Source organism: Ahaetulla prasina, chromosome 1 (assembly GCF_028640845.1).
Source record: "Ahaetulla prasina isolate Xishuangbanna chromosome 1, ASM2864084v1, whole genome shotgun sequence".
Taxonomy (NCBI): domain Eukaryota; kingdom Metazoa; phylum Chordata; class Lepidosauria; order Squamata; family Colubridae; genus Ahaetulla; species Ahaetulla prasina.
In genome coordinates this window covers 80,257,651-80,279,069 of record NC_080539.1, presented here as the reverse complement: position 1 = coordinate 80,279,069, position 21,419 = coordinate 80,257,651, and the positions used below count along the sequence as shown (strand labels likewise).

At 35.7% G+C, this 21,419-nt stretch overlaps 1 protein-coding gene across 1 annotated transcript in view; it reads right to left on the bottom strand.

Moving 5' to 3' along the window:
- The window catches only part of RGS7 (regulator of G protein signaling 7), a 202,254-nt gene that overhangs the window by 74,311 nt on the left and 106,524 nt on the right, over nucleotides 1-21,419 (bottom strand). The window contains exon 4 of the mRNA XM_058165755.1: nucleotides 1,640-1,690. Within this exon, the coding sequence (XP_058021738.1) occupies nucleotides 1,640-1,690 (51 nt within the window). The remainder of the gene's footprint in view (nucleotides 1-1,639; nucleotides 1,691-21,419) is intronic.

The following is a 21,419-nucleotide window of genomic DNA, read 5'->3' as shown; positions in this document are numbered from 1 at the left end:
GAAAAACTGAAAAATAGTGTCCACATCTAGTATCAATAAGAATTCTTTACAAGTTTCTAGTCACTGATTATATGAATTGCTGTTGAAAATTCCATTAAAACTGTGCCCAGTTCCCAGCACATTCAGTCTGTAACTGAGATCCAAAGAATTTCAATCCATTCATCAAAGATTTCTGCTGATGGAAAGAGTAAACAAACATTTTAAAAGAGAAAATTCTGATTTATATATATACTATAGGCCTATAATTTAAAAGAAAACTAGAAAGTTATAAGCATTATTTTAAATATGCCTCTATCCATTCTCCAGAATCCATTCCTAGAAATCATTAGCAAAAAGATGAAAATATTGTTTCTATTCTCTTTTTGCCATTGCTTGTTTCCATTCCAATTTCTCCTACTAAATTGTCTTATATTGGGTCATTCTGGATCTTAATCTTCTCATTTATTTATATCATGCCTTTATTAGTTTTAAAAAGGATATACCTAACACTTCTTCCTTTTCCTATTTTCCCCACAACCACAATTCTGTGAAGTGAGATGGGCTAAGAGAAAGTGATTGGCCCAAAGTCACCCAGCTGTCTTTCATGCCTAAAGTGGGACTAGAACTCATGGTCTCCTAGTTTCTTGCCTGGAGCCTTAACTACTAGATCAAATTGATCCTCTTTGAATATGATCTCTTACTCTGATATTTTACTCTGCTGGCTGAGCTAGAATTCAAATTGAAGAGTTCTGTATGATCATATTCAAGATATTTTACTCTGCTGGCTGAGCTAGAATTCAAATGATTTCTAGGAATGGATTCTGGAGAATGGATAGAGGCATATTTAAAATAATGCTTATAACTTTCTAGTTTTCTTTTAAATTATAGGCCTATAGTATATATATAAAACAGAATTTTCTCTTTTAAAATGTTTGTTTACTCTTTTCATTAGCAGAAATCTTTGATGAATGGATTGAAATTCTTTTGATCTCAGTTTTATCTTTAAGGGACTTCTTTCCCCAGACATATAAGAGTTTTTAGATTTTACAACATTATTACATTTTACAAGTTAGCTGCGTGTTGCTATTTTTTATATTGGATATTTCTCTTGTGCCTATTTTAATCATGACATCATAAAAAACCCCAAAGTACATTGAATGATTAATATAATACGCATTCAGTGACTATATCTTTATCTAACCCAGCCTCACTAGGTGATGGGATGGGAAGACATGCTAGTAAGAAGATTTTCTATGTTCTTTCTGCTATCAAGCTGAATTGACAGTGGGACAAAGTTGTAGAAAACCATTAAGAGAAAAGATTCTATATTTTGATCTTTTCATAAACTTTTCCTTTAGTATGGAAGTCATATAAAAGAGACGGCTAATTTAATTGACATAATTCATGAGTTTGGAGCATTTTTAAAGCCACAAGCTTTCATTATGAGCAAGCTCTGATGGACCACATTTTGGGAACTGGGAGATCTGAAGGCAAAAAATTGTATGCTTCTTAATCTGGAGTCAACCCAAAATCCAGAATCCTCAAACTCTCTGAAACAAACAATATTCCATGCCATGATTAAACAATCACAAAGAATAAGGTTAAAAGATTTGCAGGGACAAAGTGGAAGGTGATTGATAAATAAAAATGATGCATTTACCTGGATCTTCTATCGACAAATTCTTTGTTAACCACTGAACAATGTCTGAACCTGGGAAGAAAATTATAATATAATTAAAATGCACTTACTATAAATTAGCCACATTTTACTGTAATTTTAAAATCAAAGCAAAAGTTGGCTTTGCCAATAGATTTATTTATTAATATATAATATAAAGATGCAACAAGTGGATTCTGATAGCAGTTTAATAAATACAACAAGTATTAGCATTTAAAAAAAATAATAATCCCTTACTGAATTTGCTAGCTGCTGCCCTGAAAAACATAGTCCCCTGTAGTTTGAATAGTTTATCATTATGACATAGGGAAAGGCCCAGTTCAGCCAGTCTTCTGAACTTCTCCAGTTCTGGGGACACATCAGTGTTGATTTTGGAGGTGGGGGCTGCATTAGAAAGCGGGCGGGAAAGTCCCTTTAACTGTGGAAGCACAGTTAAAAACTGAAGAGCAAACTTTACATATTATTGAACCCCATAGAGATCGAACAGTTCAAACAAATAAACAAGAGAAGCCAACCTCACTTTGCTCAGAAAGGATCAATAATTACAAAACTCCTTCTGAAAAAACCTGTTGTCCAATAATCTAACTTTTCTAGGGAGTCACATAACTATGATCATGAAGTTTAATTATGAGCAGCAATCTGTGGAAAAGAACGGGTCTTTAATTTATCCAATTCCTAAACTGTTTCAGGGTATTTAATCCAGATCATGTTTTACCTAATTTTACTGGAGTGCAATTCTTGTCTCCTGTAATGAAGGCTATATTATACCAATGTGAAAAAGATGTCTTTAATTCACTATAATAAATAAAGAAACCTTTGAGTTGTGCTCAACTCCTAGTGCTAAAGTGGTTGTAACATTAACAGGTTACGTTAGGTTACGTTAACAGAATTGTGTTAGTCTGAAAGTACATCTCTTCCCCCTCATATTTACGGGCCAAGAAATTAGAAATGGTCCCTTCTGAGACATTTGCCATGGCCCCATTCCTTTGCTTCTTTTACACTGGAGAACTCTCACTTCACAGATGTCCTGAAATAATCTAGTCTGTTTTTCTCATATATCTGAGATTTTTATCTATGTATTACCAAATCATGTAATCTGGGGTTGTTGTTTTTGCTGTTGCTTTTAAAAAAAAAGCTCATTATCAAAATATGTAACACAAACTTGGCTAAAAAAATCTCCCCCAAATTTTCAAGTCTTCTTTCAGTTATACTCTAATTCAAACCTTGATTATGTAACAACACAATAAATAAGGAAGCAAGAATATGTAGTATTATTGCTAAATTGCAGCGTGCCTACCATTCCTGTCCTAATGTTCCCTTTGATTGTATCCAATTCGTATAGTTATTACATGCTTATACTTATATATACTGTTGTGACAAAATAAATAAATAAAAAAAATTGTTGCAAAAATATCAACCATTTCATTGAAGATAAGATATGCTTTCCTTCAAGGCACATACTTGAAAGTTATGATTGATTTTTACAACTATAATTTCTGTGATAGCCCACGAATCAACTTAGTGTATCTTTTTTTTCACAACGAGGAAGCAGAAAACTAAATGTATTTCCTGCCCCCATTCATTTGAAATAGTGTCAGCACACCCTAACATTTGTCCGTACATACTTGAGGATGTATCACAAACTGAGTGGTTGGTTGCTTTCCATCTTCCCACTGGTATCTGATTAGAAAGATACTTGAACTAAACCTATCTTGCAACTCTCCTTCAATATTTATTTTGAAAAGGCGTCAACTTGATTACTGGAGATGCTGAGAATGCTGAAGAAGAAAAGCCGTTTTTTATGCACAGGTACATTTCTGCAGCCTTAAAGAAAGATTTTTTTTTTTAATTCAGTATTTTTTTTTTAGATAACTGTTTTTGGCTAGATTTAAAGTGCTAAGACACTTCAATTAGTCCAGAGTTTGCATGTTTATTTTTAGAATATGTGCTATAATTTCTTCCCCCCCCCCCCCGCCCCCAGGCGGTCCAAGTCTTGTGTGCTAACTGAGTGCAAATTTTCACAGATAAGTTGCAAAGAACTCAGCAAAGGAGAGGTGGGGGGTAGCCTGGGAACCACAATAACTAAGTTGCAGAGGCTATTCTATTAGCCTTCATTAATGGTGTCAAAACAGTGCCATGTTTTCACATTTTCTTCTGTCTTCTCAAGTTGTATCCCACACATAAACTAAACTAATCTCTTTCTCTAAAAAGCATCAGTAACACTCTATAATTTGCACAACAGTAACCTCTTCCATAACACGCTAACAGCTGCTTGTGACTGTTAATGTTCCCAAAACAGGGAGTTTTAATCATTCAAGGATAACTTAACAAGTGGCGTTTGCACTGATAGCTCCTCTTATGCCAGAGCAACTGCCAACCTTCATAAAGGAAAATACATCATTGAAGAAAAACTTTATTAATAATCAAATATTCAAACATGTCACAGAATAACTAATAATTAGGATCGAGAATATCTGGGATAATTTCAGCATGACTTCTTTGACTCGCTAAGTCACTAAAGGCTGAATCTGTCAGGCCAAAAATCTGTTGATCTACCTTGCTCTGATGACCAGCTGTTCTGAGAAGGTCCCAGAAATTTGCATATTAAAAGGCTGTGTTCTATTACTAAACGTCTTTTAATTATCTCTTACAGTTATGTTTTTATGTACCTGTATCTTCATTTATATTTCTCTTTTGGTACTTGCATTGCACCCCAGATAAATTCCAGAGGGCCATTTCGTCTCGCTACTAAGTCACCAATCTCAATAGCACTCAGGTTCTGGATGCTTTACAGCTGTGGCAGAGCCATCAATGACTACATTAACTACCTGGATTTGCATAAAAGGTTGCCCCATCTTTGGAAATGGAAGGCATTTTTTATTGGAACAAAAGAGTAGTTTTATAACTATTGCTATTTTCTTGACTTCTAAATTTAAGAAAAAATGATAAGTATAACAAAGATTGGAAATTTTAAATATAGAATGAATCTGGTCAATTTTCTTGTGTATTACATTTTTGAATGGTGTTTAAATGTTGTTTATCTCTATGTCCCTGTTGATGTTCTTCACTCCTCTGAAAACAACAAAATACTTTATCCCACCAGACTTGAAATCCTAGGCTTAGAAAATTTAGAACTCCGTCACCTTCGACAAGACCTAAGTTTAACTCACAGAATCATCTATTGTAATGTCCTACCTGTTAAAGACTACTTCAGTTTTAATTGCAATAATACAAGAGCAACCAATAGATTTAAACTTAATGTTAACCGCTTTAATCTAGATTGCAGAAAATATGACTTCTGTAACAGAATCATCAGTGCTTGGAACACTTTACCTGACTCTGTGGTCTCTTCCCATAATCCCAAAAGCTTTAACCAAAAACTTTCTACTATTGACCTCACCCCATTCCTAAGAGACCATAAGGGGCGTGCATAAGAACACAAACGTGCCTACCATTCCTGTCCTATTGTTTTTCATATATATATATTGTTTTTCATATATATATATATATGCTTATATCGCCTTATATTTCCTCATATATATGTTTACATACTATATAATTTTTTTGTGTGATGCTTATATATATTGTTGTGACAAAATAAATAAATAAATAAATAAAAATAAAATTTGTTAGAATGCCAGGCTGTTTTTAGATTTAGCTTAGTCTAGTTTCCCAGGTAAAATTGTGGTTGACTCTGTCCATATATTGTGAAGTTAATGGATTTTCATTGCTTTCTCGTTGTTGATATTTATTGAATGTGCTCTGCTAGTTTTCTGCCACTTGTTATAGTGGCTGTTACAGTCCTGTAGATAATTCATTTTTTTTCTTCTTGAGCTGCTGGGTCCCTTGGTTTACTTAAAATGTTTGGGAGGACTACAGTTAGTTTGTGTGCTATGGTGACGCCATCTGATTGTAACAATCTGTTGTTTCTGAGAGGTAATTGATGTATGACAGTGTTAACTTTTTCATAGCTTGTATTGGTTGTGCTGTAGTGCATTGAATGGTGAGGCACTTTTCATGAAGAATCTAATGGACCTGAAATGTTATGTAAAAGCACTGAAATTGGATCTTTGGATCAGTTTGTTTGTTTCCTGCAACCAATGATATATTTCTTCCCCCACTGCCCCCCCCCCAATGAGACAAGACTGATAAGGTTTCCAACACTGCATGCCATTGAGTTCAGTGGATCTTAACTGCATTGAAAATATGATGAGTTTAGATCAACATGTACGTGTATGTTAAGGAGTACAACTTTACAGAATGGCTAGGTTAACTTTTGTTTTAACTATTCAGTTGTGTCTGACTCTTGGCAACTTTATAGGCAAGGGGTCTCCATGCTACCCTGTCAAGATCTTTGTATCACTTTTGATGTTAAGCCAGCTATGCTCTTTGCTTGCCCTTTCTTCTTGTTCCACTAACCATTCCTAGCATCATGGACTTCTCCAATGAATTTGCATGCGTGACATGGATGAAGTAAATCAGACATAATATTGTGATTTTGGCTAGAGATGCATCTGGTTTTATATGATTTAGCACCTCTCTGTTGGTTGTTCTGGCTGTCCATGGTATACACAATAATTCACACAAGCACCACAATTGAAAGGCATCAATTCTTCTTCAATCAGCCAACTCTCACACCCATACATCATTATAGGAAAGACTATTGTTCTAACTTGCCTGTGTTTTATATTAATATCAATATATCCTTTTTTCCAGATTGTATTCTTGTTAACCATTGCAGTGCAGCCTAAAGTTATCTTGCATTTGATTTCAGGGGTAGAAATGCCATTGTGAACTCTTTTAAGACTTGTGGACTTCAACTTATGGACTTCACAGACTTGAACCAGCTTTGCTGGCTGAGGAACTCTGGGAATTGAAGTCCACAAGTCTTAAAAGAGCCAAGTTTGCAGACCCCTGGCCGCTAGGTTAACACAACATGATAAATTGTAGTTTGCTTTCACATTTCCACATCACGTAAAACTGGCTAGATTTACAAATCATGTCATGCTCTAACAAGCCACATAGCTGGATTTACTCATTTATTTTACTTCCAGTATTTCTATTCAGCAATGTTTTTATTTTTTTAAAATGGCAAGCTTAAGAAAGCATAAAAACAAGAAAGTTGTTGAAATAATAAACATTTCAACCAACAACTTCAGTAATTAATAAAAAAAAATAACGAGCCTGGTTAGATGAATGAATGCAAGGAGAAAGAAAAATTTCAAGGCCATACTTTGTTTCATACACAACAGGTGAAGCCAAATGACATTCTGGCTCCCGCTGTTAACTAGACTGAAGCTACAGTTTTAACTAATTCATTTTCAGGAAGGTTTATCTGATTTCTAATTTCCTAGTCCCTGACTTAGACTTTCTTGGCTTCTTAAAATAATGCCTAAAAATCAATAAAACATTTTGCACTTTTTCTGTTTGTTGCTTTAGGAAACTGGTATATTTTCCATCTCCCATCCTTATTTTAAAATGTCCTGACCTCCTTTTATTCAGGACCGGAGATTTCTTGGCTTAATATTTAACATTGCAAGAGCATTTCAGCACTAGCAATATATAATGTCACTCTACCATCACTGGGGCAATGTATCAGAAATTAAGATTTATGTTGCTTTAATGATAGCTGAATGCTGCCATAAATCCCCAGTGCAGAAATGCTACACCATGGCCATTTCCATACTAGTAATTTATATCATCTTATAGCATCCCTGATAGGACTATCAATTCTAAATTGCTGAAGTCCAGATTACCATCAGGCAGCAGCAATTTGATATAGAAGGATTTTTGCTGCCATTTAGCAGCCAATTGAGTGACTGCATACAAGATTTGGTAACTCTAATGATCCAGCCATGTATCATTAATAAAGACAACATTTATATAGCCACAATAATGATAGAGTGACTTTGTAAGATGTTGTAACATATTAATGAAGAAATAGCCCAACTACCATACCATACCCAATCTGGAAATGTGTAAGGACAAAAATTACTGCAGTTGACTATATTACGATGAGTCATTTTTTTCTCTCTTTAATTTAGCATTTACAGATTGCCGTTTTTTTAAGAAGATAAGGATTTCCAAAGGTTCTGATACTTTGAGATACATGCTTTTCAAAGGTAACTGTACTTTTAGTGTTAACATGTTATTTCCTATTATTGTTGTTGTTGTTATTATGTTGTTTTTGTTGTTGCTGCTGTTAAACTTCTACGTCACCCATCTCTCCAAGGCTTTTTCTCTATCCATCCCATCTCAGCACCTTAGTTTTATCTGTTTCTCTGAATTGCATTTTGATTGTTTGCTGATAAAGAAAACATTGTTTATAAATATATTGAGTAGAGAAGACCAGAACAAAAACCATTCATCTTTTGAGTTTTAGGTGTATGAAATAAAGTGAAATGTTTTGGAGATTCTGTTGTGTATTGTCAGAGCATTTGCTGTTGGAACTAGCACTGGATGTCAACTTTCATGCATGGTATGTTCATGCAAAGTATGTTTGCGTACTACGCAACATCATCTTTGATGTGTGAAAGTGGTTTGTAAATCATGGTTTATGATGTAGCATAATGTGTGAATCCAGACAAGTTTTGTTTACTCAATAGCTGCTCAATAAGCAAACTGTGGTTTCGTGCAATGTGTAAATCAACATGATTCTCTCCCACCCCACCATACAAGGCAGAAATCTATTCCTCTCACTTCAACAGGCAGGTGCAGCTATCACTCTGATACTAATACTTAAATCAGATTTCTTGTGTTTGGTAGGATTTTTGGTTTTTTTGGCCCCCCCATTTTTCATCTGTTGAGTCACTCCAAGAGAGCAACAACTTTTTTCCAGACTGGTATTTTGAATAAAACTACACAAAACCGGGATTTGGGACTGCTTCTTGATCTTCTGAGCTCCAGGTCCAGGCTTTGTGTTTGTTTACTTTAAATTAAGAGTGAGAAGAAGCTTCATATCTATCCTATTCTTTGTGTTCTTACTTAAATGCCTCTGTGGTTATCTAAAACTCACTGAAATTAATCCACTTTGTGGATTAACAAATGTTTCTGAAGTGCTGCTCATGTTTTGCCAAGCATTTGGAAATAACTCCAGGTTCAGGGAAAGGCAAAAGCACTGAGAACTACAGCACAGTAGTACTTGGAATACTTCTATTTGGAAGAGATATGAGGGCATGCATATTGTCTTATTCTTCTACTGTTTTAGATAGCCCCTCTCTGCCATACAGAAGTTTGTAATGCCAAGTACAGAAGTTTGTAATAATTAAACAAACGTGATTTCAAATCTAAACCAGAGGCACCAACCAGAAAGTTGCAGTCAAAAAAGCCAAGAGGGTTGCAGCAACCATGAATAACACAAACAAAAAATGAATGTACAGTCACACCCTGTACATCTTGATTTTTTTTTAACCCTTCCCTCCTTCCTACTGCATGGCCAATCCTTAAAGTCAGCCAGGGAGGGCTCTTTTCACATTACCACTTCCTCATTGATTTTATTCCAGTTTTTTTTTTGTACGGTTTCCCAGTAATTGAAAAATTATTAAAGTGCAACAAGAGAAGTGCAAAAGAGTTAACGGTATATAAAGAGATGTCTTCAAATTGGAGTGGAATTTTTAAAAGGTGTCCTCAATAACATTCTTCAGGGGAATAGTTTCAATCAGCACCTAAAAGTACGATAGTAGACACTGCACTAATCTTTGAAAAATCAGACATTGGACATGCCAGAAATCTGCTTAGAATAAATGAAGATGGATCCCTTGAGCATTTGGCAGAGTTATTCAGAATAAGCAACAAAGCCCCAAGGTTGCTCAAAAGCACAAAATTATTCCCTTTTAACCAGTGAAGTCAAAAAAACCAAAAAAGAGCATAAGAACAGAGTGGAATATCAACACAGATTTTATCCTGATGGCTTCTTCTCTTAGATAGATAATTTTTTTGTAGCAAAGAAGAATAAGTTTCAAATGTGGGGTTAAGGCATATACAATTATCCCATCATACATAAACAGATACTCAACCACAGTTACAAAAATTTCATTTAAGTACATATTATGCCAATTACATTACCAGTAGAAATTAAAAGGTTGATAGAATAAATGCATAATGGAAACTAACTAGAATACTCTCTGGGAAATATAATTAAGACTGATCTATTCAATTATTTTAATTCTATTCTGTTGGTAAGAAATAAAATCTTATACACTCAGAATTGAAACCAGTACCCACTGGACATTATGGAAGGTTCACATACTGCCCTCAGGCACAATATTTTGGGCTTGGTTTTGTTTATTCAGGGAATGGTAAGGAAACAATGGCTTAACATGATATATAAATCAGTTCAGGAACAGTATTCACTTATCGCAGTAGCCATGCTTTTTATTTATATATATAAAACCATCATGATATGCTTCATACAACACACTAAACCACAAGTAAGCAAAGCACATTCTGCTTTAGCATACTATGTGAATCAAGGCAGTGGGTGTTGTTGAGTAAATATTGCATAATAAATATTCACTGGAAGATTTTTTTTTTAATTTTTTTTTACATTTATATCCTGCCCTTCTCCGAAGACTCAGGGCGGCTTACAGTGTATAAGGCAATAGTCTCATTCTATTTGTATATTTTTTACAAAGTCAACTTATTGCCCCCCCAACAATCTGGGTCCTCATTTTACCTACCTTATAAAGGATGGAAGGCTGAGTCAACCTTGGGCCGGGCTTGAACCTGCAGTAATTGCAGGCTACTGTGTTCTAATAACAGGCTCTAACAGCCTGAGCTATTCCGGCCCAATTCTTTGCTTCTATTCAAATCACTAATATCCATTCCCCCATGGTGTGTGTGTGTGTGTGTGTGTGTGTGTGTGTGTGTGTGTGTGTGTATGAATGAAATGAAATGAAATGATTTTCACTCTAAATAGTTTTAGATATATCATTTCAAATTAAACAGAGGGCATAGCTATCTACTAGTCCTTGAACCAGCAGAAAAGGGCATTGTAATAAAATTTGCTATCTGGATTGCCAATCCCTATTTGACCACAATAATGAAGCTAGTATAGGAATAGCTATCCTATTTGCTTAATTGTTTTGCAAATTAAGCAAAACAATTGGTAGATTCCCCCCAACTTTGTTTTCTCTCTTATTAAGCTCTATCTACTGGCATGAATAACTTTTCTTAGCATCAATTGAGATGCAAGCAAGAGCAGGTGAGTGCTTGAAACTAAGTGTTTATCTACCTGTTCAGGTGCTCAACTAAGAGTTGTAAATGCAAAGGTCCTCAGTGTCCATGACTGGGCTACTTTTGAGCACAACAGTAAACCACAAATAGGCCTGCTGGCAGTTTGCAGGAGCAAAGGAGGATGTGATAACTAAAGTTGGGAAAAAATGGTAAGGCTGGCAGCAAGTCTAGTTCTGTCTTTGTAGCTAAGAGCATCCTGAAGTAGTCTGTGGATAGCCATGGTATCAGAATGTACTACCCTATTTCTCCCAAAATAAGACATCCCCTGATAATAAGCCCAATCAGGCTTTTGAGCACATGGCAATAAGGCCAAGTGCTTATTTCAGGGTTCAACAAAATATAAGACAGGGTCTTATTTTCAGGGAAACACGGTAGGTAAAACGTCACTCTCTCAAACTAATAAAAATATAAAGCCTTTGTTTGTAGAAGCTGCCTTGATTGGGCCATGTGACTGACTGATTGGGATTAGGGGGAAAACTTTCAGTTTTAATTAGGTGAAAACTGAGGGACCCTTCAGAATCGGTTTTCACCAGATATGTGTCAATATGATATTTCCAATAAAGCTATTCTTTGAGGAAACTACCTGCCTTGGAGTTTTGTTTGCAATGGATCTATTACTTGGAACCCTGACAATAATTTGTTTGTTTGTTAGCTACACCATGATCTCGCTCAAAAAGTTTGAAGGCTAATGACCAAGAATTAGATTCTGGAGATCTCAAATACGTTCTTCCAAAAGACCTATGCTGACCAGTATCTAGAAGATATATTTCACTGGAAAAGAAATAGATTGAAATATTCTGGCAGAAGCCGAGCTTGTCCCTCCTGGGGTATGAAACTTTAATTAAAATAACAATCTTACTACTTTGTTTGTTTCCTCATTACCCATGTTTCCATCAAATATCAATTCAAGTCTTAGCATGTCTTCTAAAACTAGGCTAATTGGGAGAAATGCCTCAACATTCTGGCTCAGAGAAATATTTTTTAAATATTTTGTTACACATAAAAAAAATCAATAAAGTACATTTATAGAGCAGTTTTCTACATGTCTTCAAAGATCTATAAGAAAATGAGGAAAGGGGGTCTTGTTATCCCAAGTGCTGTATCTCTTATCTTTGTTTTGATCGACTGAGGATTTTACATAATGTTTTTAATCATATAAAGAAGAGTAAAGTAGTTTTGTGACAAATATAACATCTAATTTAGCTGTTCAGTAGGTACACACTGATTGGCTTCATAGATTACATTAAGCCATAGTCTATTTATTACAAATAGTTGGGTTTACCCAATGTAGTAGCCAACAACTTGTGAATATAGCACTACCCAGTACTTGACTATGTTTTGGCATGCTTATTGTATGAATCCAACCTTTTTGATTTATAAACCATGGTTTATAGCTTAGTAGGCTTTGTGACCTAAGCCAATGGTTTCTAATTTAGGGCAATATATAAACATAATCAGGCACATAATCACACTATTTAATAACTTGACCTCTGGTCTACAAAAGTTTATGTTGTAATGTATTGTTTAATCACAAGCATACCTAGAAAATTTAAAAATACATATAAAGAGGCCCATACAGCTATTCCTGTGGAATTAATTATTCTCATGCTAAAATCTTATATTTTTTATCATTTAATTTTTTGAATCTTACAGTGAAGCAATTACAACCAATGGAACGTGAGTTTTGTTTAAATCACTTGTAATTTCTCCTTTCCTATTTATCTCCTCCTCCTCCTCATTCTTCTTCTTCTCTTATCCTTTAAAAATATTCACTAAAACATACTAAATTTAAAAAAAGAAATTACTTTTCCTGTAGAATGAAAAGTTTAAAAAAGTAACCCAGAAGGAAGCCAAGTCAAAGAGCTTCCAGTTGTAAAGAAAAGCTAGATATGTCTGTCATCAGAATTAAGTTTGTAGGTGAAGCCTTTTCTTTTTCAAAGTAGAATCTACTGAAGCTCCTCTATATTTATAGCTACTACTAAAGGATTTTATGTCAGAGCTTAGGAAAGGACTGAGCAGAGGACAAATCACATATACCTGACTGCCAGAAGGAGATCTTCCCACTGATCCTCCTTTCCCTTTCATCCAGAATGATTACTTAAACCTCTTCCAAATGAGTTGCCTTCACAGTAACAGAGAATTACATCTGTCTATTATTCATTTCAGAAATAAAACTAGATGGAGCCACAAGCCACGGCATGAAGCATAAATCCTTCCAAATAAATACCATAAATTGCCAGACAAGCGTATGAAAAATGACTGCACTAAATGCTATTTCTGAAATATACCTACCGGTAATCAAATGAAAGTCCAAATTCTTTTATATAACACAAAGTACAAAAAAAAGATTTAGTTACATACCACTGCAACTAATTCCTACAATAATGGTAAATTATAACCAGTAATAAAATAGCACTAGTTGCAGCAACAATAAGAAAATAAATAGAAGACTATGTATATGGTTTTTTAATGTTATCTCTGCACTTATCAGCTTGCCCAAAGTGGAAACTATCAGACTGAAATAATTTATGCCTGCATTTGAACTGTTTTGCAATTCATATGCATTCAAGTTTTACAAATTCATTGCAAGTAATGGGAAAATAGATAAGAATAAGATTTTTTCTGGTCTGGAGAGAAGCAAGGGGAAACGGTAGAGATTTAATTTCATACGGCAATTTATGGCTAGCTTTTTTCATTTATATGGGACTTATTATTCTTTTCTGCTGAAGATTTTGTTATATGTCATATTCCATATTTTCTAGGATTTGCTCTACAATTTTCAAGGCTGCCAGCTAAAGGCCTGTTTGACCACAAAGGTTAAGAGATATGATTTGATTTTCTACTCTCCATCCACACAATCTTAAATTCAAGACCAGATCTTTAAAGGGCAAATTGATAACATGAGAAGAGATGAGGCAGCATTGACATTTGTGGGAATAGCACAATCTTGAATTATTCTTCCACTCATAACAATGTTGTTCAAATTTAAAGAATGATTCAAAGCTTATTAGAGCCCTTCACGTGACACTACAGAAACCAATGCTGCATAGTTTGTGGCCAGAAAATCTAGGCTTAGCACACTTTTTATTTATGATGGCCTGTCAAGAGTTTAATAAAACTGCCTAAGTCTGAAAAAAATAGCAGAGAGGATAGCATATCTGCAGACAAGATTTACACAATGACTTCTTGGTAGGTCACAAGCTGTCTTACTAAAAGCAGGTTGTTCCATTAGATATGTCATTCTACTGTTGTTTTGACTGAGTTCTTTTCTAAAAAAAATAGTTATTGAATTTCCAAAAATTAAAATACACAACACAAAAAAAAGCACAATACACAAAAACAGGATATATATTTCTTTTTGTAGGTTTTCACGGGTATATGTATGCAGGTTTTGGTATGTTCGGGTCTTTTCCCATGTAAGATTGAAAGTATTTAGGCAACATTTCGATGAGATCTCACTCATCATCTTCAGGCTGAATTTTTTGGCTTTGTTCTCACTTTGTCACATAAGAACAAAGCCAAACTTACACTTTGTACAGAGCTCAAACGACGAAGAAGAAGAAGGAGAAACCAACCTTTACATTGACTACCGTGCAAACTGCATAAAAAGAAAATCCTTCAATCAAAACCCCATCACCCAATCTCACTCCAATCAAAACATTCAACCATCCATCAAACAAGGCATCCATCCATCTATAAATCAAAACACCCATTCACCCGTCGATCAACCCACAAATCCTCAACAACCCATTCAAAAACCCCAATCATCCAACGATCAATCACTCACTACTCAATCAACCTACCATCTACCACCTGTTACAAAAACCAATCAAGACTAGGTATGCATGCCCCTTACGTCCAATACACTTAATTCTACAGGTCTCAAATGTAAATTATTAAATGCAAGAAGTATTGTAAACAAATTACCTGAATTTATCCTCTTATTAAACAATGGTACTTTTGATATCATATTTGTATGTGAAACATGGCTAAACTCATCCTTCACTGACTCCATTATTTCAAACAAAGAATACCAAGTTCTTCAATCAGATCGTGATCACCGCAGAGGTGGTGGAATAGCTATTTTTTATAAAAAATCACTGAACTTAAAAAATATTCAAGTTGCACATAAACTCTCTCTACCTGAAACTATTGTATGTGACCTATCCACCAATACCACACTAAGATTCATATTATGCTACAGAGCCCCTGACTACGACATCGCTCATGCAAATATGTTAACCTCACTACTAACATGGGCTACCTCTTGCCCATATCCTCTCATCTTTCTGGGAGACCTAAATCTACCTTCTATAAACTGGTTAACGAATGAATGTTCAACTGAACCAATCCATAGTACACTATACAACGCAGTTACAAACCTTGGCCTTGAACAACTAGTAACTAACAATACTAGACTCATGAACTGCCTCGACCTCATCTTTTGTAATAACTCAAACTCAATTTATGGACTACAAGTAAGAGAACCCTTTTCCAACAGTGACCACTGCATGATAGACTTTTATCTAAACATACGTCCTCACATAAATCGTCTCAACAATAGTACTCCAAACTACAATTTTAAAAAAGCCAACTATGACCTTATAAACAATGATCTCTCATTTCTTGACTGGCAAAATCTATTCTCAACCTGTACCACTGCAGAAGACCACTATAAAGTATTCCTACTCGAAATCAATAAAATCATCAAACTATATGTTCCACAATTCATCACCAAAATCAAAAGGAAAAGCAAATTTCCCATATCAATAAAAAAGCTGCAATCCAAAAAAAAATCCCTCTGGAAAAAAACCAAAAAGGGTTATGTAGCAAACTTCAAAAACCGCTACAAAAATATTTGCAACAAAATAAAAACAGAATGTAACACTTACCACACTAAACAAGAAGAAGACCTTCTACGCACCAATTCCAGTCGTGCTTTTTATAATTTTGTTAATAATAAACTTAAAGAAACAAGATCCATTCCACCACTAAAAGAACCTAACTGCAAAGAATGTACTGACGAAACAATTAAAGCAAACCTTTTTAACACATTTTTCGGCTCAGTCTTTGTAAACAGTGATGGCTCACATCCAACATTCCTCAATCGTATCAAAAATGTTAACAACGACTTAACTCAAATAGACTCAACAGATGATAACAACGACCTATCACATATAGACTTCACAGAAGATAATGTTGAAAAAGCCCTTCGCAACCTGAAACCATCATTATCTATTGGACCAGATGGACTATGTGCATACTTTTTAAAAAAACTTTCAATTAATATAGCTGAACCCCTAAGCATAATCTTCAATATAGCCTTCAAAACTAGTTCCCTTCCAAAACTCTGGTCTCTAGCCACAGTCATCCCTATCTTCAAAAAAGGAGATCCAAGCCTTGTTGAAAATTACAGACCTATCTCTCTATGTTGTGTCTCTTGCAAAGTAATGGAATCCATCATAAACCAATCCATTACACTCCATCTCGAAACAAACAACCTTCTCTCTAATAAACAATTTGGTTTCAGAAAAAAATTGTCTTGTAACCTACAACTCCTCCACTGCAAAAACATATGGACTACCAACCTTGATCAAGGAAAAACAATAGATGCAATCTACATAGACTTCTGCAAAGCTTTTGATTCAGTAGTACATGATAAACTACTCCTCAAACTAAAATCCTACGGCATTTCGGGACCTCTTCACAATTGGATAAATGCCTTCCTGTCAAATAGACAACAAGTGGTCAAAATTGGCAACGCTATATCAAATCCTGTTCCTGTCAAAAGTGGCGTTCCCCAAGGTAGTGTTCTTGGACCAACACTCTTCATACTATACATAAATGATCTCTGTGACCTCATCTCAAGTTATTGTGTTCTCTTTGCTGATGATGTCAAACTATTTAATACCACTAATAATACTTCTACCCTTCAAGAAGATCTCGACTTAATTTCCGATTGGTCTAAAACTTGGCAACTCCAAATCTCAACCAGCAAATGCTCAGTCTTACATATTGGAAAAAAGAACCCTAACATCAAGTACAAACTTAATGGACATTACCTAACTGACGACCCCCACCCTGTCAAAGATCTTGGAGTTCTCATATCAAATGACCTTAATGCCAAAGCCCACTGCAACTACATAGCAAAAAAGGCCCTAAGAGTTGTAAACCTAATTCTACGCAGCTTCTTTTCTAAAAACTCTACACTACTAACCAGAGCATACAAAACATTTGCCAGACCTATTCTTGAATACAGCTCATCCGTCTGGAACCCATACCTCATCTCTGACATAAATACAATAGAACGAGTCCAGAAATATTTCACTAGAAGAGTTCTTCACTCCTCCGAAAACAACAAAATACCTTATACCAACAGACTTGAAATCCTGGGATTAGAAAACTTACAACTCCGTCGACTCCGACATGACCTGTGTTTAACACACAAAATCATCTATAGCAATATCCTTCCTATAAAAGACTACTTCAGCTTCAATCGCAATATTACAAGAGCAAAAAATAGATTCAAGCTAAATGTCAACCACTTAAAACTTGATTGCAGAAAATATGACTTCTGTAACAGAGATGTTAATGCTTGGAACTCACTACCTGACTCCATAGTCTCTACTCAAAATCCCAAAATTTTCAACCAAAAACTGTCTACTATTGACCTCACCCCATTCCTAAGAGAACTATAAGGGGCGTGCATAAGAGCACAATAGTGCCTACCGTTCCTGTCCTATTGTTCCCTTCATTATATCAAATTAATATTATTGATGCATATTTTTACTTATATATTTTCTTCAATACATGTTGTTTTATCTATGACAATTGTTTGTGTATACAATATATCACACACACAAAGACAACGCATCAAAATTACATTACTCATAACAGCTTTTCCTACATTGGTATCTCTTATCCTATTTAACCTCTATATATAGATTCTACTTCTAAGTATCTCTATAAACCAACATTCCTATTTACATTATCTTAACCTCTATTCAGAATTCAGTCTCATGACAAAAATCTCCCTTAACTTTTATGCTTACTTTCCAGCCAGGAATACATCTATTCCATATTCGATAGTACTCAGTACCTTCTCTCTCCTTCATTCCCATCGATAATCTTTCAATTTCTGCACATTCATATATATTTTTTTATTATAATTTGATCCAGTGGGATATCTGGATGTTTCTAATTCTATGCTATCACAATTCTAGATGCCGTCAATATGTGTAATATGATATATTGTATATTTTTTCCATTTTCCCTTCCAGAATGCCCAATAGGAATAGTTCTGGGTTTTTTTCTATTTTCTGCCCTGTTATTTCACCCAGACAGTTTTGACTGAGTTTTAATAACTAGCTAATAAGTCGAACCCTCCCCCCACTTCTTGGTTTGCACATGAGCAGGCAATGAGGACTAGTGGGTTTTTCCACTTACAGCAGCTGTTTGAATTCAGCATCATTTATAATAACAGTAACAGAATTGGAAGGGACCTTGGAGGTCATCTAGTCCAATCACTTGCTCACGCAGGAGACCTATACTAGGAATTCGAACCACTGAACTGCCAGCCTTTCTGATCAACAAGCTCATATTATTAAGAAATATTAAGTACCGTAGGAACAGAAGACACAAACCAGGGCGCAACATAACAAAGTGAAAGACTGTTCTAAAAATAAAAACAGAATGGGAGAGAAGAAATAGAAAGGTTTCAGAAGCATAAGTCATTAAAAAAAATCAGAATTCACTCTCTCTTTTCTAAATGATAAATAATATTTTCATTATGCTACTCTATTGAGGAACTTAGCATTCCCTCTCCTGCACACACTGCCATTAAATCCAAGAGTTTTGTCAACTGGTTCAAGGACACCCAGTAAGTTTTATAGGGAAAGAGGTCTTGAACTCGAGTCAGAAGCCCTAAATCTCTGAAGTCTCATTTTGGTGAAAAGGCGGAACAGATAATCTAGAGTGATTAGGTTTGGAGAAACATTACTTTTAAGTTACATAGCTTGTTATGGGGGCAGTATCTACCATCTATAGGTAGATATTGCCCCATAAAACATCTACGCAGACTTATGGGAGCTGCCAGCTCTCGTCAGCTTTTCACCGGTGACTTCTCATGATCTCCGCTTCCATCTGCTTTTTTCTAATCTCTTTTGCTCACCTGTTCACTTCTCACTGCCTGTCTGTCACCCATCAGCTTATCTCCCCAATGCTTTTGCAAGAGTCTTCCTTTGCTTACTAATGTTTGGGAGCAGCTGAGAATCAGGAAACTACAGTTTATAATCTGATCCAACATGCTGCTGCCCTTTGTCCTTGCCTGAAGTAGTAGTCTCATTCTTTCTAACACTCGGACCGGCTATTCATTCAGATCTTACAACTTCTGCATTGCTATGAGAGCAATCTAAAGTGACAACACCCCTGTAATAGTTTCAAGAAAAAGTGGGTTGAAATGTTAGCTGGAACATTGAAATACTTAATGTATGTACCTCTAATTACATGGTCTAATCCCTGGATAAATCTGAAAACAAGGCTGATTTTCTGCTTGCTTGCTTTGACAGGTTTCTTCAGCTTCATGGACTGTGTTTCCTCTGAAGCTAATTTTACATTCTCTCATAGGCCCACAAGCTTCTCTGTACAGGATACTGTTTGGGTGAATTCTTGGGGTTTCTCTGAGATGCTTCAGATGGACCCAATGGGAACTCTCTTACATAAACACCCTATGCCATTTGGGGATGACGCAATAGGATCCCTGATTCTGGAAGCTGGGTGAACAGAAGCAACCAAGGCCTAATAGTATGTATTACCTCATATAAGAGGTAGAATCATGAAATATTTTTTTTTCACGAATGAGAATATGTGTGTCCCAGGATAATGTTGCAGGATCCAATCTGGATCAGTCACTGAGACCGGAGGTTTTGTCTTCCGAGCTTTTGGACTTGTGCTAGAGACCATCTTCAGGGAACTTCTCTCTGAAGATGGGCTCCAGCATGAGTCCGAAAACTCATGACTGACCCAGATTGGATCCGGCAAATATTTTTTTCCTCTAAGCTTGAAGCCTGCAACCTAATACTTTTGAAAGGAGGTGAAGAAGACACATACCGTATATACTCGAATATAAGCCGATCCGAGTATAAGCCGAGGTCCCCAATTTTACCCCAAAAACTGGGGTAAACTGGGGACTCGAGTATAAGCCGAGGGTGGGAAATGAGGCACCTACCGGTTGGGGAAAGCCTCCCTCCCTCAGCTGAGAAGGCTGGCGGCTCCCGCCCGCCTCTCACTGCACCGGCAGGGCTCATCCGCAAATGTGAAAAAGAAGAAAAACTCGAGTATAAGCCGAGGGCTTAAAAAAAACAAACTAGAGTATAAGCCGAGGGCTTAAAAAAAACAAACTAGAGTATAAGCCGAGGGCTTAAAAAAAACAAACTAGAGTATAAGCCGAGGGCTTAAAAAAAACAAACTAGAGTATAAGCCGAGGGCTTAAAAAAAACAAACTAGAGTATAAGCCGAGGGCTTAAAAAAAACAAACTAGAGTATAAGCCGAGGGCTTATAAAAAATAATGCCCAAATAATGTAGGAAGAATTGAGAAGCGGAAAGGAAATATAGATAAATGACATAAACCAGGGCAACTGACCAGAGGGGACAGGGGACAAGTAGTGCCACAGGAACACACAGAACAAAGTGATGCAATCCTGTGCAAATTAAAGACTGACGTTTTTAAAAAATAATTGGATGATCCTTAAATTATTGAAATTATTAACTGAAAGAGGTAATGTATAACCAAAACATCTGGGAAAGACTCTCTGTATTTATTCATTTCTATATACACTGCTTCTATTCCATTCTGAATAGAAGCAGTGTATCTGAATAGCAAATGCTTAAAATTTGAGAGAAAATTTCTGAAAGCATCTTTATTGTCCTAATGCTGGGTTCTTAGGTGAGGAAGTCTTCCTGGGTTGCTGAAATAACAACTTACAGTGCCACATTGATTTATTTGATCATTATTTATGTATTATCAAGTCAGTGTCAACTCTTACTGGCTAGATATAGTCCACATACTCTACTGTGCCACATGCCGGTAGTTTAATGTGTGGAAAGCACTTACCAGATTGAAACAACTGGGAACTGCAAAATCAACAGGATGACTCAGCCTTGTACATGTCATGAGATAGGGAACAGATGGCAGAGAGAGCAAGATACACCATTTACCTAGAAACACTGAATGTGCTTCTATATCTGTGGCTGACTCACAAATTCCTTGTGTTTTGATATTCTTCAAAGCACAGAGCAAGCATTAGTTTGTAGTGATCTTAGATATGGCCAGAAAGCTAGCTTAAATGAAGCAATTCTCATGTGTTCTTACTAGATTAGAAACTTGAAAGTTTGCAGTTCCAGAATAGATTCTTCCTTCCTTCCTTCCTACCTACCTACCTTCCTTCCTTCCTTCCTTCCTTCCTTCCTTCCCCCCTCCCTTCATCCCTTCCTCAGAAACTCTCAAGAACCTAAACAAATATTTACATC